Genomic DNA, 19,242 nt, shown 5'->3' on the forward strand with positions numbered 1-19,242 from the left:
CCCAGGTGTCCCATGACACCTTCAAAAAAAATAAAATAAATAAAATAAGGTACAATCTCCACAACGGATCGGCGCGGCGCTGAGACTAAAGCTTCACCGAATCCATTTTGGAGATATTCTCCAACGTGCAGTTTAACGCAGAAGTGCCGGAGCGCTTCTCAGGAGGTGCTCAAGGGCAACAAAGCAGATAAACTCGCGTAATTCCTCAAATAGTGAGCCCCGGGCGTTTTACATGTCGTCTTCCTTTGATTGGTAGAGAGAGAATTGTTACATTTGTGCTATAATCGGCATGGGGTAAAAGGAGCAGCGTTGAATTGAAGGAAAAAAAAAATGCAGCAAAAATTTAGTGTATAATAGTTTTTTTTTTTCTTAAAAAGAGGCTGGAATGGATGAATGATATTTTCATTAATTTAGGGTTCAGGTCGAGAAGTGCAACAAAACAAACTTGACTTTTTCCCAGTGTAAAATATTTTCCTGGGTCAATTATAGTGGTGTTGAAGAAACACAATAACTCCAGTAGCTCCGTCCTAATCGGCTGGCAAGACAGGCAGCTCTATATTTATCATCCCACCGCCGACTATTTTCAGAGCTTCAAACAGGCGGCAAACCTCATGCAAATGTCTTCCGTTTTTGGATCCAACGACATCATGGCTACGCGCCGTTCAGCAGGCGGAGGTGCGAAGAACGGGGTTAGAATGGCCGCTTGCTTCTCTGAGTGTTATTATTTAAGCGGCTGAGCATCCGCCCTCCCTTGCCTCGCTGACAATCACCGCTCAGACGCACACATCCAGCCATCATGTCCGCTTTTGTCCCCTCCGTGACCCCCGTCCGTGCATCAGGCGTGACGGAGGAAACAAAGCGAAACATCACTGAGACTCGCGCCGGTACATTTGAGTTACTTCGGGAGTGTCAGTCGTTTTTGTCGTAGGCCGCATCGTAGTCTTCGGAGGGCCATGATGACTTATATACAGTACGCAACAAATTGATGAATAATTTATTTTGAAATCAGAGACTAGTAAAACTATTTTTTTTTTAAATGGTGCCTTTGAGACTTCCCCATTTTACTATTTTGGGGGGTAAAATATTAAGACTAACATTACTCTGGTAGTTTTCTTGATGATTGTATTTTTATTTTTGTACTTGATTCGGTCTCTTGCAGACTCACAGTCAACTGCTGTTAAATGACAATAAAGTAAGCATGACTGAAGTTGGCTGAGCCACTGACTACTTCCACAACGGCGCAGCCCCACCTCGCTCAGATCCGCCGTCCAGGTCAGTCCCTTATTTGATCATCTTACAGCAATTGTATTGAAAACACACTTCACTTTCAACATAGTCACGGTTTTGTGTCGTGAACAATCTTCACAGCGGTACCAATTTCACCTCTTGTAGAGCACAGCAGAGTAGACGACAGCATATCCCCCCCCCTGACTCCCTGGTGTGACAACCCCCATTAGCCCGTCTGTTTAAAAATCCCCTTCCCCCTACCCTCTTCCACGCACACATGCATGGACCCCTCAGGGCAGACTGGGGTCACAGGGCTATGTCGTGCACTAGGATGTGTGGGAGCAGTTCCAACAATGTAGACCCGTATACAGTGAGGAATTGCCGAGCGCTAAATTATAGTCTGTGGACATTTTTCCATATCCTCGCACAGTGTTGGCAAGCACTCGGGTGTAGCTTTACTGTCGGTACCACCGAGTCGTGTTTTTGGCACGCCGATGATGCAATTTCCACAAGCTTCCTCCTCCCTTCTTATCGAGCAGAGTAGAAAGTGACAGGAGGTAGCGGGGTACCGCAAAGCCTGTTAGCCAGACAGCTAGCGGGCCGCTGTCACCTCGCCTGCAAACGGCGACGTGGTAATTTCACTCAGTGTGAGCACAGCAAAGGCAATATGTCGCGGTGGCCGCTGAAGGAAGCGGAGACGATGGCGGGGTGGAGCGTGCCGGATAAATGGAAGGGAAGGGTGGCAGGAGAGGAGGGAGAGCGCCATCAAATGAAACCATATGTTTCACCGCTAGCGCTTGTCGCCGTTTGCGGTCGCCGTCTAATACCAAACAGGATGCGGCAACCCAGACGTTATCCCCCCCCCCCTCTCCCTGTCCGTCGTCACGGTTAGCAGTCAGTGAGGACGAGGATGTGGCGATGACATTCCAGCCGTGCTTGGGCTGGATCAATGATGGAGGAAATTCCTCCTTCGAAACAGCCATCCACTATTTCATGTTACTCGTTTTCCTTTTAGCATAGAGGTTAGCATGTTTTTCCTCTACGGAGGCCTAGCATCTTTCTTGTGCCATTTGAACCTTATTTTATTTTCAGCAAATACCTTCAAACAGATCTAATGTTTACTTTCCATTCACTTGACTGGATCTTTTAAAGATCAGAATAACGAGCTCATTTCACTGCGGTTTCTAATTCCGGTGTTGGGTTTTTATATTAGTCTTTTTGTCAGCACCCGCGCAGTGGTCTGCCACGCTCGCTGATGGATTTCCTCCAAACTGCTGAGCACTTTGACCCAACCGGGGCCATAAAGAAGCTTTTGAGTCGATGAAGGCCCCCATGCTACCTCCCCCCCCTTTTTCTTGCCGTCTGTCCCGCCTAAGTCAAGATGTGGAGGTGAAAAGCAAAGATGGAGAAGAGGGGGAGGTAAGCCCAACATCGGCCAAGGCTGACTCAACGGGCTTGGAGGGGCTGCTTTGTTATTGCCTGTTTTGGAGTTGCGTGATTCTCTTTTTCTGGAGCAATGATTCCAGGTCTTTCACCACGCACACACATGGACTCAAACCATGAGTTCAACATGCATTACTTGCCGAATTAGTCAAGCTGTGATCAATTTGGATTTGGCTTGAAGGAGAATGTCAAACGGGGGGAATTCCTCTGCCGCTCGAAAATTGCGGCTCATTGTGTTTTTCTTCTCCGCGCAAGGCTGGATGTCCGGGTGGAGTCGAGACCCAACAGGGGTGCCTGGCATCTGACTTCATCGGCGCTAAAGCCGTTGCGTAACAGGGGGTGGGGGGTGGGAAGGACTTTGGCTCCGCAGATCGGAATGAAGTAAAGCGGGCGTGACAATCACGTCTTTGTCTTTTGACGCGGTGAAGCAGCATGTGGCTCATCACCTGATGTTATTTTTCTGCTTCCGAGTTGAGTAAACAGCAACATTCGGAGACCTCAAACATGTACGGTATAACATCGACTGAGTAAAAGTCACGTCGAGCAATCCGCGTCGTATTAACGCTCGTATCCCGTCGTCAAATACAGCCCCGTTGGCTTTTTTGTTTTTTTTGTTTACAATAGTGTTCTGCAAAAACCATGTCCCACTTTGCTACTCGGCGAGCGTGATGAGTCAAGCCTGCTTGTGCCGCGCTCTCCATTTGAATAGAAAGTAATGAATAAAAAGTGAGTCACTCGGTTATTATCATCAGATTTAACGCCCACAGTGTACAAGTGAAAATCAATACACGGTCTTATAATGCACTTTTTTTCCCCTCCACTCCTCTCAAAACGCCTCTTTGAACAGACACGGTAGACATTTCGAAGGCATAGGTCAATAACCGCTAGAAATTGTTTTCCCGCGTCCAATGATCCGCGTCAACATCGACGGCAGGGCCCGCACGTGTGCGGCCGAGGCCCGCTTGATAAAGAGGTGCGACAGGTCGAGTGACAGTGTGATGGCCGTGAGTCCGCCGCCGTCACGTCAGCTGAACCCTGTGTGGGTCAGCGCGTTTCACGTGTGAGCCCTAAATGGAATCCGGCAGCGTGAGGGACTGAGGTTCGGCACGGAGCGGTGCGTCAAGTATTTTCCCTGCCTCGCTAACGTCCTAGCGCAATCGCTATGTGATCATATTAGCAATATTACATGACTTGCTAAATTTTTACCGCGGTAACTTTGGACTTGCTTGTGTGATGGTCTTAATTGTTCATTTGGCTTTGTCATGGTTTGCGTCGACCAATCAGCTGGCTTCAGCCACTCCTGTCATGTCCAGGTGTATCTCGATGTCTCAACAGCTTGTATTTAGTTCCTTGTTTTGTTGTTACTTCAAAAGTTGCTTTTGGAATTGGCTGAATTAGTATTTGGATTGTCGTTTTGCATTATTTGTATTTTTGCTTTGCATTTCTGGTTCCCTGCGCTTTAGGTCGCTTGAACGCTAAAGTTAACTTGAGACTTGAACTTAAGTGACTTACTCCCGCCTCTGCAGTTCAAGTTTTTTTTTCTCCCCCCTTCTTCTGTGTGTACTCTCACATTTTATAAATCGGTATGTGAGTACTCCAGATAAATACAAGAACGAGGTGAGGGGGGGGACATTTTGATAGAGAGCGTGCATAATACGAAACACGCCACCCGTGTTTACGCTCAACACGGCCTTGAGTACAAGCTACGCGCACGTCGGCAACAGCGAAGTAGAAAATAAGTAGAACATAAAAATCGATACGGCACCACATTCTCCATCACTCGGTTTCACGGGTTAAAGCGCTTGATGCAAGACATCTGCTTCACTGTAAAGTCTCACTGAGTGCGTGTGTGTGTACCCCCAAGGCCTCAGAGCGCCACATAAAACTTGAAAGTGTGTGTGTTTGTGTGTGTGTGAGAGAGCGATGAATATTCATATACAATATGTGCACATGGAATCTAAAGTATGCTTTTTAAGTTCTGGAAAATAATCACAATGGAACCTCTAAAGTGGATCAAGTAGTTCCGTGACGCTGGTTGATGTAATTTATTATTTTCTACCCGCCCATATAGGAAACAATGTAAAGCGCATTAATGCTGTTCCTGGGTCATCGTCTTACAAACTTTATTAAAAACTTTATTAACAGTACAAGTTTTAAGGAATATTTTATCTCTCCACACGGATGATGAAAACTAACGTTAGGTTACTCGGTTGAAAATTGCAATTCATGGAGGAACTGATCTGAGGAAATGACATAACACTCAGGGATTGCCATGTTCAAAGAATTCTAACAATCTGCAGGAATCACAGCAAGTAAAGAAGGGTGCAAGCCCGAACCCGCAATGTCTTATCAGTCAGATGGCGCTGTGTCGAGATATGTAATTCATCTCCAGCTGATAGAAGCACGGGATTACTCTGGCAAACTTTTGTCAAGTGAGAGGAGCTCAAGTGGACTGGCTTTCTGCTCCCCGCTGCTAGGACTTCGCTTTGGGTTCCATGGACACGACATGTGGTTGAATAAAAAATTTAAAAAAATCACAAATTAGCTAAGCGAGCTTCGAGCTCGACCAAAATAAATAATTCTATTAATTTTCAATGGGGAAAAATTTATTTGACATGCAAGTAAGATTGGTAAAATGGCAAAATAAACTTGTATATTTAAGTTGCACTGTATTTCTCAATGTTCACATCATATCCATAGATAAATATTGATTCTAAACTGCTCCATATGATGTAAGCTTCACAGTTGGGTGTTATTATAAAACATTTTAAAAAATATTGACGGTCACTATAATTGCTTCATGATCGTGGTGATATTAAGAGATGGATTAAGTCTGGTTAAATCCCCTACTGAGGGCTCAAGTACCAAATGGAAGGATTGCCACAGCCTTTTATTGATCTAATAACAGTTTTGATTGACAGTATTTCACAACATGCTTTAAATTGTGATTTACCGTGACATGTTACGGAGTAAATTGTGGCAAACTATTAAAAAAACATTACAGATTTCCTCCTGTTCCTGAGGTCAATAAACAACAACAAAAAACAAAACGTGTGTGTTTCCCTTTAAGAAGCCCCCACCGCGCGCTCAGCAGAGGGAGGAAGTGCAGGACTGCGGAACAGCTGAGGAGGAGGAGGGAGGGCGGGGAGGGGGGTTGGCGAAATCCAGCCGATGACGGTTTCAAGTTCCCCCGATAGAAACTGTGCCTGATTTGTGGCCAATGTTGGAGATGTAAAAAAAATAAAAAGTGAGCGAGAAAGAGAGGGAGGAGGGAGCGAGGGAGAAAGGGAGGGGAGGGGAGGGAGGGAAGAAGGGGGAGGAAAACACTGAAGGGGTAGCTATGGAGATGGAGCGTTTTCCTGGCTGCTTTCTTTGACAGGTGTTGAGTGGGGCAAAAGTCTTAAAACAGAATCCAGCATGTACGCCAAAGGTAAAGGAGCCGTGGTCCCTTCCGACAGCCAAGCGCGAGAAAAGTAAGTCCGAGTGTTTTCTTTTACACCTCTCGCGTTTTCTTAAGGCTGCTTTTACCTGCACGCAGCGCCGATGTGAACTTTCTCCAACTAGCTTCCGTCACTGTGAATTGACAATGTTTTAACGCGCGCCTTCGAGCGCTTTAAAGGTGCACGCGGTCAACTTTTCACTTTTTCCAACGGACTTCCTGACCGCGGTTTTTTTTTTTTTTAAAGTTCGCTCGCGGTGCTTGCTTGCTTGCTCTCGCCGGAGAACTGAGCCTGCCTTGCGGGAGCTCACGTGCGAGCTGCACGGAGGAGTCAAAAGTTTTTGTCCCGGTAAACTTTTCAGACGCAGTTTTGCGACTTAACGGTGCGTTTTTGCAAGGCAGACTTTTTGTCGGGAAAATTGGACTAACCTCGCGGGGTTCCGGTGGCTTATCGTGCGCTCAAATCACGGAGGTGTGCTTTGAAAAGCCACTCGCATCACTCTCTTGTTCTTTTTTAAATTACTCGTTGGCTGCAGAAACTTGAGGGAAATGCAACGTGAAGCTCCCGTTAATTGCATTGTGGCACTTTTTTTTTTTTTTTGCACAAGAAACATGAAGATCAGTGGGGTTCATTCATTTTTAACCAGGGTGGGCAACCTACGGGCTGTGGGCCATCTGGAGCCCATCAGAACAGCAGAAGAAAACACTTTTTAATACACAAACTCTCTACTGTGTCCTTCAAGTATAGACACAAATAAAAATGAAGAATATGTCTTAAAAAAAAATGACATTTGTGATGCAAAAGGTTTTGCAAGATTCATTTGATTGCAATACAGTCATTCAACATGTGTGTCCAGACTCTGGAGACACATTTCTTTTAAAAACAGAAAGAACATCAAGTTTGTGTCTCATAAATTCCTGCTTTAATACATTGTGCGATGCATGGATGGCTCCTTCTGGTGTGCACCCATTGGCCACCAGGGGTCAGTATAATAAAACCTGTACAAAGGTGCATACATGAAGAAGACGGTCACAATAGCCCAGTTAGATGCAGTAAGTCTTTTTTTTGGCAGAGGATAAAGAATATATGCCTGTGAGTACTGTTTGTCTATTGTCGCTACAACACTAGTGTTTAAAAATCTGTTGCTTGACAATGTTGGTGCTAGTTTAATTAGCTTGTACAAGGAGTTACGCATTGTACGTTAGCATTAAGGTATATGTAGATGTTTGCTTCCTCTCTGGGACCCCAAATTACAAGATGCATTGCAAAGGACAAATACATTTTCATCAATGGCGCCACATCTGTGTCACGGTTGCCCACTGAGTGATGATCAGTCACGGACGCTTTTCAGTATCGTGTTCTTAATGGCAGCTGCAATGAATTATCTTTTTTTACCAGCATACTTGATGGACATCAGGTTTACAAGAGGTCCCTAGTTTATGATGGAGTTCTGCTCCTACTGTGGTGAGGGTCACGCAGCGCAGTAGTTGATTACTAACCTACCATAATGCAATGGTAAAGTCATAATAAGTATAAAGCAGTTTGTCATTTGAGAAATATCTCATGGCGCTGTGCAAATGACTTCATTCTGTGCTGTTTATAAACTCAAAATGTTGCTGTAAATATTTATTTGTGAAACACTTCTAGGCTAAAAATCTGAAAGAATTAATTGGAAACAGTAAGAATGGTTGTAACGTGCTGTGCCTTCTTGTGCGGCGTGATGACGTTTTCCTACGACGCTGAGCCAACTTGTTGATTGTTTCCTGTTTGTAACCTCAAAAAGAGTTTTTTTTAAAAAATATATTATTAGATATATTTTTTTATATATGCATTTGAGGTTCAGCATTTATGAATGGCGATGGGAATTTTTTAGACTCTGCTATTTGCTGAACACCAATTTGCTGTTTGTGAAGAAAAAGCTTTGGTATCATCTTGTGGCATCTTGGGGCCAAGGGACTCGATTGAAGTGATGAGATTTGGTCAAGGCATTGCCTTGTCTCATAAAAAAATGGGGCTTTGGTATCTTCTGGCATCTTTAAGCCGTTACAAACCTTTTAAAGTGTGTTTCAATTACTCACATATTTTTGCTTGGTCCCTATAATGAAAAATAAAAAAATAAATATATACACAAAGTACTCTATAGTAATTATAGTATTGTTGTAATTTGTGCAGACTACTGCTCCACTAAACATCAAGACAAGCACTTCCTCTCATAATGGATGTGTTGCCTTGTCAGGTCTGACATTGCATCATCCTGCCCTGACTTGATGTGTGGGCATTTAGTCCACACGCATCCCAGGTGGCCCTACGAACAGCAGGCATGAAGTGACCCTTGAACCCACGTATGATGCCTTAATATACAAATGACGTGAGCAGACGCCATGGGTGCGTTGACACCTGTTTTTTTTCGTCTATGCTCTCCCCCCCCCCCCTCCACCTGAAAGCAACAGATGAATTGTCGGCTGATCAAAAAAATAAAGATATGCATGTTCTTCTGGTCATGAATCATCTCACATGGTCCAACCGCTGCCGTCTTTGAAACGATTGTGTAGGCGGAGGATTAATAATTCAGCTCATTAGGAATTCACGGAGAGGCGGCGACATGAATGTTACTGTAATGGGTAGCAAAATTGTCGGATTTGGCCGTAGTCGTTTGTGGTTTTGCCTTCAGATCAGCTGCGTTATATGCAAAATATCATAATAAATAACACATTTGCTAAATTTCCATCCTCGTTAATACTGGTGAGTGACGTGGGTGCCGGCGAATGACTCTGTAGAATTGGCTGTCGTGAGCTCAGGTTAGTGACTGACTGTTAACTTTTTTTAAAGTTAGCCAATCTCAATTCGCCTGTGTGTGAAAGTGCTTCTTTTGTATTTAGTTGTGTGTATGTGTGTGTCTTGCCCTCTCCGCCCTCACCTGTCTTGTCACCCTAACCTGCCCTGCAGGGCCGACACATGTTCCCTTGTAAGCGCGTCGTTGAATTAGCTCCTATTTACATATTCATACGGCTCTTTACATATTCACATATTGTAAAGGGGGCGCCAGCGGGCAGACAATTGAACAAGACTGATGTCACCTGTTTCCCCAGATACAAATGACGGGTAGGCTTGAACTCCAGGTCCAAGTCTCCAATTCGTTTTTAATACCTACCGTCAATAGTTAAAGCCAAAAATGGATTTACCTCCCCATAGGGAGCTATGTATTATATTACCGTTGTACGTTTGTTATTTTTATGAAAACCTGGAGGGCAGATTTGAAATCAGCGCTAAAATCCAACTCAAGAAAGTTTGCGTTGGAAATTTTAGCGAGTAACCCGGATCCAAACCATTCAGAACTGTGAGGCAGATGTGGAAACCACTAGTCCACCGTGCCGCCTCTCCCGCATTTAATTAAATTAAAGCCAGCACAAGCCGTTCAGGGGCTTTTGTATTAATATCACCTCATTGTTCCGTCACTGGTAACTCTTTGAAATGCGCGGCGATGAATTTTTGTGTCTTAATTAACGCTTCCGCACTCACTGATATCCTCGATAGCGATCAAACGTCTTCATTCTGTTTGTTTACAGACATGCTCTCGTGTGATTTGGAGATTTGTTTGGCCTAAAAGATCTTCAAGTGTAAAGTTAATCAGTTTGTTTCTTTACACCAACCCCCCCCTTCTGCTCCTCCTCCTCTAGCTCCGCCCACGTATTTACATGCCGTTTAATGGTGGGGGGGGGGGGATCTTCAGGTTTTCAATGCGCCGTTTTGACTCGGCACAGATGGCGCCGCCATCTGCATTTTAGCCTTTTGAAGACGGCATAAAGAGCTGCACAGGAACAAGAGAAAACATTGCTGGAAAAGGGGAAAGGAACCCTTGATTTAGCCCCGGCACCCCTTCGGCTGACTGCCACGGTGTCGGGGAAATGACAACAGTCAATTAATGCCGCCGCTCGTCAGCCGCCGCCGCTGCCGGTGCACGCGCGTGTCAGATTGTATCACTTGAAGTAAAGCACACCGTGTAAATATTGGATCTTTGGCTCTCAAGTTATGAATCAGTTTGACATCAGTGCACCGAAGGCCACCAGGGTTGTTCTATTAGACAAATGCAGAGCTGCTACTAAAGTGCATTTAGTGGACCTAATAAGCAATTTTGTGGAATTTTCTCCATTGTGTGGAATTGATTATGGATTAGTTTTGCCTTTGAGCAGTTGAGCACACTTTGTGTTTACTTTTACTCAAGTGCGTAGTTGGAAGAACGACATGAGGTCAGCCAGGGGAATTTGACCCCTGCTGTTTGCGGGCGATAGATGAAATTCTAATTGATGCCCATTGAGATGCATTCGAGATTTTTTTTTCTCAACTTTCAGTCTGTTTTGTTATTATAGTCAATTTTTTTTCCTCTATATCGATGTAACTTTTACTCTCATACCGTTACCGCTATTGGCTAATAATGATCCATAATTTTTTTATTTTAAAATTCAGACATTTTGCTATTTTTCTTAATATTGTGCTTTATTTTGGCAAATTTACAACTTTAGTCCTGTGAAATTATGACTTTTATTATTGAACTTTTTTCTGTTATTTAATTCTCATAACTTAAACTTTTCTCATACTATTTTTATTCTCGCAATTTTCCAACCAACTTTTTCTTATAATAGTCAAACTTTTTCTTCGTCAATATTTAAACTTTATTCTTGCAATATTATGATTTAATTCCTGCAATTACAACTTTATTCTTGCTATTTCACGACTAATATTTTTTTTCCCTCCACACCATTACGACTTTTTTGTCTTGTAATTTTACGACTTAATTCCCGTCGCATTTTCCCCTTCATAATATTCCAAATATTTTACATCTTTTTTTCCCCCCCTGTCTCATCATTTTATTAATACTCCTCAGCTCATCAGCTGCTGTGGGAGCTCTTGACTGAAACAGACATTTATGGCGATATAATCTCCCGCTAATCATTCTAACCGCTTTCTCTGTCTCTCCGGTGTGTTGATGATAAACAGATGAACAAAATGACGGGGCACTTTTTTTTTTTTTTTGCAGGTGTTCTTCCGTCGCGCGACAGAAGCGCGTGTTTGCCGCCTTATTGACACTGATTTGTTTTGACAAAGGGAGTGCCGTAACAAAGCCGAGCAAATATAAACAGCGTGTGCGGTGGGAATAAGCTTTAGCGGGCACGCTTCACTGTATCACAGCATCCACGTCGCTCAGGCGCCTTCAACTGCTCCATCCATACTTCTCTTATACGACCATCATGAATAATTAATATTCCGGAAATAATATTTTGCGATTTTATGTGGCTACAATTGGCGGGTAGGGTTTAAATTATGCATGCGACACATCTTTAGTCCTTTTTTTTTTTTTTTTTTTTCCTCCCGCTGAAAGATAATACTGTGAAACAGAGGTGCTTAATCCCTCCTTTTGCCAGCACACCTCAACTCACCCTTCTCCTACTCCAACTGCTGAATTATTGAAACAAAGACACGAAAGTTCATTTGCTAACTGTCTACGCTTTAACCGCTAAGCATGGCTGAGAAGCTCTTGTCTCTGGAGGCGAGTCGTGGAAAGGGAACGTGAGGACGGGGCAGCCCGAGGGGGGCTGCATGTCAGGTGTGTTTTCAGGGGACCAGGTAGTTCTTGATGTGTGGTCCAGGAACAAAAGCGTGACTTGAGTTAGTGATGTCGTTTGGATCTTAGGAGTGGAGCTCGTATCGACTTAGTGTCTTTGTTGGCATTAGCATACAGTGAAATGGTGGGACATGATCAGACCTTCAATTTGTTCAATATTTAAAGCAAATTATGTCAGCGCCATCAAATCTTTAGTAGTAGGCAATGTTTTAAGTGACACATTAATTATAGGGTTGATACGATTAGTCAACAAGTTGACAACTTTAATTATGTAGTTGATACGATTAGTTGACAACTTAACTACTTCACATTTGATGTTGACTAATCGCATATTTTTAGAAATGTCTTTTTTGCTAATTGTCTTTGTGGATCAAAATGTCTGACCGATAAGGTGACACTGTTTTCACACTATAAAAATAAGATAATCGTGGTAGAGTAGAGCAGCTAGCTGAATTGGCTTTTGCTATTTCAAGTAAAAATTTAATTCCATTTTGTCACCAAAAAGTTGTCTAATAATAAACCAGTTAAGAGCACAGTTGAAATAGAAAAATGACTTTTTCCTGTTTTTTTTTATTTTAATAATGACTGAAATTAATTACATTACAGTACATATGTTGCCTTTTTGGATCACTATTTGCTATCTGTCAAAGTGGTCCAGTACCGTGGCATTGTTTCATTTTTGTATACCGAGGTCTAGCTGTAATTTTGTGCTCGCATAAAATGATGGGATCCGACCCCCACCTGTGTATGAAATGATCTCTGACAAAAGTCACACATTGAAACTTATCCAATCTGAGTTGCTTCGCCGCCACCGCTGTCTATCTCTCAGAACGGCCAGATCATACAATCAACATGTTCTCCATGCGCTTTCCCGCCTCGTCTCCCTGAGTGGCGTGTGTTATTAGCGCCGGGTTCACCGGGAAGCCATTCCAGCGTTCCTTCTCCTCATCGGAAGGAGGAGGCTGCGACCTTGAGATTCCCTCCGACACCATCTCCTCCACCACCTCCTCACGTCTCCTTCATCAGTCAGCCTGACAAAATGTCTTCAACCTCTGTCTGCTTACACTTACCGCATCTGACTGCGTAACAAAAGCTGCGCTCCCGACCCGAATGAGGGGCTCTAAATAATATATCGCCGCCGGAGCAGGTGCCCATCGCCGGGGCATCGAAACCCTCAGATCACATCGGGCCTCGCCATGAAACTTTCATCGCTACAATCCTCACGCGGGTAACCGTTCGATCCCACAGATGAAAACGATTCACAGGTTAGAACAACCTCGGATATGTTCTTGACCCACTTCCATATCTCCATTCAAGAAACAATATCTAAAATAGTCCTCACATGCTTTCAACTCATTACAACTCTTTCCCAATAGCCAGGAATGATTCATATAGCTGTCCAAACAATTAACAAGTCATTACGTTGCCTTTAAGGACTACTTTATTGACAAACTAGACCTCCAGGTATACTATAAGTAGCTATAAACAATAACATCTTCTCTTTGAAGAGCATAGAACGACAGCCTTCGGTTCTCTAATAATACAACGCTTTAGTCCTTATGGCAACCGATGAGACGGCCCCCCCTCCCAATATGCTCCAAGCCTCGTTTGCGCTCCTTCTGCTGGAACCAATGTGCTCACAAAGTGCTTTTCAGTATCCCTCTCCGAATATGTTGCCTTCGCACCTCTCAGTCATGGAAGTCCAATTCCGCGCTTATATCGTCTTATTGAGACTCGGTCACGTACGTCACTCCGATGTAGCAGGAAGTTTTTTTTTTTTTTTTGTGTGTGAATGCAGTGTTGATATCTGGTACTTGACTGCGCTCTTCACGCCGCTCCGCATTGTCGTGCTCGCATCCTCGACAGCGGCGTTCCGCACGCCGCAGGGACGTGGCCGAGTGCCACCGAGGCTCTTTGGCTCGGAGCTGGAGAGCTTTACAACCCCATCCGTCGTGTATGTTATCTTTATACTGTAAAATCTTGGTTATCCCGCCGTCCTATCGCAAGGATGATTCGTCACCAGTTGTGTTTGAATGCATCATCGAGAAATAATGTGGTCACTTGAGCAAAATAAGAATAAATTAAAAAACACTTTTTTTCTTTTTCTTTGTGTTTTACAGGTTAGCTTTATACGTGTATGAGTATTTGCTTCATGTTGGCGCACAGAAATCAGCACAGACCTTCCTATCAGAGGTAAGACTTCACTCTCACGTCATGCATAATGAAAACAGGTTGTTCGCAGAGACTTGAAGTCTTGCGTAATATTTTTTTCCAAATATTTTCCTTCAAAATGGCAGCTAATACCAGGGATGGGAAGTAATAAAAATTCAGTATTTCCGATTTCATAATTGATAGAATCCGATTTCCTCAATCAATTTTTTTAAATAAATAAATGAATACATTTATTTTAAATGGATTCGTATTGGGTGAAGGAATGCAATGATACACTTTAATATCTAAAACTTTCCACATACTTTACATCCACGATGCACATTCATCATCATAAGTGAAGAATAGCATCAGCAAGCAAAAAGTCATTCATAGAAAAAACTAAAAATGCTAAAAATGTTTGTTAGGCAAACGCGCGGCGAGCTTTGTTTTCATTCACAATGCTCCCTCGACTCCTTGTTAATTTCAGATAATGTAAACATGGCATCGGTTCAGCTTCTTGATATGATTACCCGCCCTTCATTATTAGGCCTAATTTATTATAAACGCTGCGTAATTAGATCACTTTGACGTGTCGTAAGCACGCGTTGTTGCTCGCTTTGCCCTACGACATTCCAGATTCCACACGTCCTATACTCAAAAAAAAAAAAAAAAAAAAAAATCCACTTTCATTAGTACATTGTATTTAATTTCCCCCGTCCGCTTTGCCGCTTTGATGTAGACATCTGAAACGGCGCGTGTATTCGGATTACGCCGACAGTCGAGCGTACGTGCGAGTAAAAGCAACGGCTTGACCTTTCACCGCGACCCCCCCCGTTCATGCAGTTGTAGCAGGAGCACATAAAGTGAGTGGAGTATTAGACAAATGGTTGCGAAAAGATACACTCTGTCAGCCATCTGTATTCATCAGTGTTCACTTACCAGGTTTACACTCCGGCTCGTCATGAATCACCAGAGAGAGCTACGTTTATTTCCCTCCCCCCCTCCCCTCCCTGTTTTACTTTTCACTTGCTTTTGACTCTGATTCACCCTTCGCCGGGGTTTCATGACTGAAGCGGAAGTAGCTCAAACCCAAACAAAACACTAAAGGTCCATTTACCGACTCTTTGACCTGGATGATAGCCTGGCGGGTCGTTCAGAAAAAAAAAAAAAAAAAACATGGCTGAAAAAGGACATCGTTGTCGACGTTAAGGCAAAAGTTGGAGGGAGGGAAAGTTTAACATTTTACGTATAAGTAGATGATGACAGTAAGTTTTTTTTTTGCTTTGGAACTTATTATATGTAGAAAATAATCACACAGGGAACACAATCTGTGCATTTTGTGTATCCGTTGTTGCCTCTCTCCCACACAAACTGAGATGTTCAAAGCGACCTTTGTCGCTAGGTGGTGTCTAATAAGATCACTATCGCCTCGACTCTCAATTAACCTTTGGTCCTCTCACCTGTACGAGTTCACATTCTCCGAGTACTCGGCGGGACTTGATTTGTTTTGAATGGAACAGTTGAATGCTCTTTTCCGTTTGTTGTTTAAAAGAAATGCAAAAACTGTATCGATTATTTTTTTTCCGGGTCAAATGTTAGATTAGCGTGTGCATGTTTCTCAGTACTCAGTTTGGCACCGTTTTGCAAATCATCTTCCAACTTCCTCCAAAAGCCTCCGATCCACTCCCCAGATGCACAAAGAACTCGGGGTCAAAGTTGAGCCTGCCAAATTTCAACCAATTTTCCCGCTAATCAGTGTTGGCTCTGCAGGGACGACGAATTCCCTGGATTCACGGCGCGGGAAGATCAACTAATGGCATTACACGTGATCTCTCTTGCCCCTTGCCACAAATTGGCCCGATGGGTTTTTCTTTTCCAATTAGTAGTCACGGGAAAAACGTGAAAACCAAACCACAGGGAGGTTGGTTAGGATCAGTCCAAAAAAAAAAAAAAAAAATGACACGGACGAGGGAGGAGAATGAGAGTATTTGGGGATGTGACTTCTATTCCAAGTCACAGTGCGTGTTTGGAGCAGGTAGCCCGTCCACTATCGCGCTCGGAATCTTATCTACACGTCCAGATAGCAGCTGGAGTTCTTGCTGCCGTGTGAGCGCTGCGGGGGAAAAAAAAAAGTCTTCTCTGTCTGACCGACTCAAGTTTGACTGACGTTAAAGCAAAGTGAACTCCCATTTCTTGTCTCCCTCTCAGATCCGATGGGAGAAGAACATCACACTCGGGGAACCTCCTGGATTTTTACACTCGTGGTGGTGGTATGTATATTTGGAGATCCTATCGAATTATGTCAACACACGATCCCGCACACGTTACTACTGTAAGAGCGCTTAGGTGTGTGTGTGTGTGTTTGAGTGGGGAGGGGAGGGGGGGAGTAATTGCAGGGAATGCTAAGTGCATCATCTGACATATGTTTAAGTGCTCCTTACTTTGCCGCCATTTACCTGACTTGACTTGTAAACACTTTCTTTACATGCTCAACGCAGCATTGTCCAATAATGTGACATTACGTTTTTTTTTTTCTTTTCTATCCCGCTTCTTTGAACAAATGCGCCGGGTTGGCTAATGCTTCATAAGCAGCGGACAGCGTGTTCTGTTCTGTCTGTCTGTCTGTCTGGCTCGGGTCAGTGCGCTTGCAGGCTTGCGCTCTTGTCCTCCGAGCGAGCGAGCGAGCAAGAAAGCCGTGTTTCCAGCTGAGCTGAGTTCTATGCAGTTTTTGTGGTGTGTAGGCGAAAGGCTGGTCGTTATGTAATTTTTGAGGCAAGGCCGTACAGTGTGGTCTTCCAATGAAATCAACCTCGAAGAAAATTGTTCTTTGTCTTCCATTCGTGTCCAACTTTACTCCAAAGTGGGAATTTGATGAGCTACGAAAAGGAAGTAGGCGCACACAAAGGGGAAGGTGGAGTATTGTGAATCCTTAGCGTTAGCTACACGGGGGCAGCGTGAGGCGGAATAAGAGGTTTGACAGGACGGCCATTCACGCTCGTCGCCAAAAGCGCCTCCCGGCGTCGCTTCATATAGCAAACGTGCCGCTTCGGTCATTCATCCTGTTTGGGCCTCAGTGTGTGTTGTCATTGTCGAGCGTGTTGACATGGCTCATAATGGTCTTTAAAGAGCTCCGCTTTGCTCAGCCGGACGGTGGTAGCAACCAAAGGCAAATATACAGAGTGTTTGAACGGCCTCGCATTCCCCAAACCCCGGGCGGTGGAGAGGAGGCCGATTATTAGCCGGGTAGGCCTGTGGTGTAAACGACATGGCTAAGGGGCGTCTGTCTGGGCCGCGCAGCACGTGGACACCAAGGACCGACGAGGGGGAGGAGGCGGGATCCCGGGGGTTGTCGGCAGGGTCCACCCATTGGACACCAACCCCCCCGAAGTCCTCTCCTCTCGCAAACCTCCCCCAAAACAAAAGCTCCAGATGGTAGGAAAGCCACCAACCTTCCACATGCCCCCCCACCGCCCCCTCGCAACCTTTGTCTGGAGGCCTGTCCTTTGTTTGCGGAAGAGAGACCCCCGAATGGATTAACTCTTTGCATTTCAGCCTCTTTTGTGTTAAACAGGCAAATCTAAGACCCCGACCCCGCTGTCACCCTGGCCCCACCCCCACCCCCACCCTCAGCCTTCTCCTCCTCAGCACCTTACTACTTCTGCGGATGCTTCCTGTTAAGATGGTGCGGGGGCTGCTTTCGAATACGACCGAGGAAGAGAGCGGGGAGGTGTTGGGGCTTCTTTTAGTGGGGGGTCACTCATCCACATCTGTTGTTATGGGCGGGAGGATAAAGAAAAGCCTCAGTGAAGGGCTGCAGGTGTTGATTGTGTCATTAGCTCCTTCCCCATTGGCCGCTGCTAGTTGTCTCCTCTTTATCCTCAAATCGATTGCTTTAACCAGTTTTCACTGGATGGCGGCTGAATTCGAAACCCCCCCCTCTGAACACACAAACATAACAACACTATGGCCTTCTTGTTCTTACTGGATCTGGTTTTTGCTTGGAAACATTGGGATTAGCAGAAAGTGGTATTGCTAAGCTAGCAAGGTCATGACATCTGTTGTGTATGGGCGTGGAACCCTTGGATGAACATGTAACTTAAGTATTAACAAACCAAATAATTGTCCGTTTTTGGCTAGTCTTGCTAGCTGCCTGTTAGCTAGCCACTAGCCAAAGTAGCAGACAGGATTATGCTTCAGACCTGCCAAGCTGTGTGCGTCTGGCTTTGTTTACATGCCTTATTATAGTGCAAAAGCCCCATTGTAACTGATGGCTTTGTCAGACCGCAGTTAATTGCAAATAATTATCGTGATGGCATTTAATTTCAGTAATTGTCTTCTTCTGGAAGTCTGGATGCTAATCCCCCTTCCTGCTCTTTTGCCGACATGTTGGTGTTACGTTATTTTTTTCTCTCTCCCCCCCAGCTTTTGTTGCCGATTTGAATAAAGTAATGAAAGGCTATCCGTACTTGTTTGCATCACCTTGAAAAGAGAGCGGAAATGCGCCCCGCCCCGCCTCATGCGGCTCAAATAACATCGCTTTACATGCCTTTGTAGCGAAATACGATGGCAAAGATTAGATCATTAGATTGGAATGATTAGATAATTGGATAGAACTTGAACGAGGAAGGGTTCCCTGGACTCCTCATCAAATAGCTGATCGTAATTAACTATAAATGTCGATGTAACGGATCATCTCCATCTATGTGAAGGAACTAAAATTCGCCTCGCCTGTTTGTGGCAAGACCTAACTGTTTTATCTAAAAAAAAAAAATACTGTTGACACACCAGAGAATATGGCAAATATTCCGACCTCAGAGATTCCACTGTACTCACAGAAATCGATTTGTTTCTGATACAGTACGGAGTTGGCTCCTTTTAGGCACTCCTCCAGCCAATCTTCTCTAAACCCACCACTTGAAACATTGTACTTTTCTTCACAATGCAATATAAACCTTCATCTGTGTCTCCTTGAAACACAGTGAAGGGATACATTCAAGTCTCCAAATAATACCAGCCGAATGAAAGTGTCAGATGATACAGAGACTGACAATGAGATTCCTCAGGTCAGCTGTTCAAATGGTAATACATATCCCGACTTCAGAGGCCAGGAGATCACCCTGCACCTCCACAAGGTGCTCTTTATTTATTTTTTGGGGGAGCAAACTTGAACCTCTGCGTCCCCCTTTCATTTCCCTCGAGAGCTGATCGGATTTGGTCGTGTCTCCCTCGCTGCAATTCCTTTAACGCCGACATCGAGATATGATAATGTACACTCATTTTATTGTCATGTGGGACACACACACACAAATTCGTACACGGAGAGTGTGCTCCGTCAAGCTTTGTCTTAGAGGGCACCCTTGT

The 19,242-nt window shown here is 44.3% G+C and overlaps 1 protein-coding gene across 2 annotated transcripts in view; it reads left to right on the forward strand.

Moving 5' to 3' along the window:
* The first annotated feature begins 5,956 nt into the window (after positions 1-5,956).
* ssbp4 (single stranded DNA binding protein 4) overlaps positions 5,957-19,242 on the forward strand; it is a 52,951-nt gene continuing 39,665 nt past the window's right edge. Inside the window, exons 1-3 of one of the 2 annotated variants that reach the window (XM_049729297.2) lie at positions 5,957-6,143; positions 13,851-13,923; positions 16,090-16,151. In XM_049729297.2, coding sequence (XP_049585254.1) covers positions 6,088-6,143; positions 13,851-13,923; positions 16,090-16,151 — 191 coding nt within the window. In that variant the 5' untranslated portion in view covers positions 5,957-6,087. The remainder of the gene's footprint in view (positions 6,144-13,850; positions 13,924-16,089; positions 16,152-19,242) is intronic. The other variant, XM_049729307.2, reaches the window with a different exon arrangement.

Source organism: Syngnathus scovelli, chromosome 10 (genome assembly GCF_024217435.2).
Source record: "Syngnathus scovelli strain Florida chromosome 10, RoL_Ssco_1.2, whole genome shotgun sequence".
Classification (NCBI taxonomy): domain Eukaryota; kingdom Metazoa; phylum Chordata; class Actinopteri; order Syngnathiformes; family Syngnathidae; genus Syngnathus; species Syngnathus scovelli.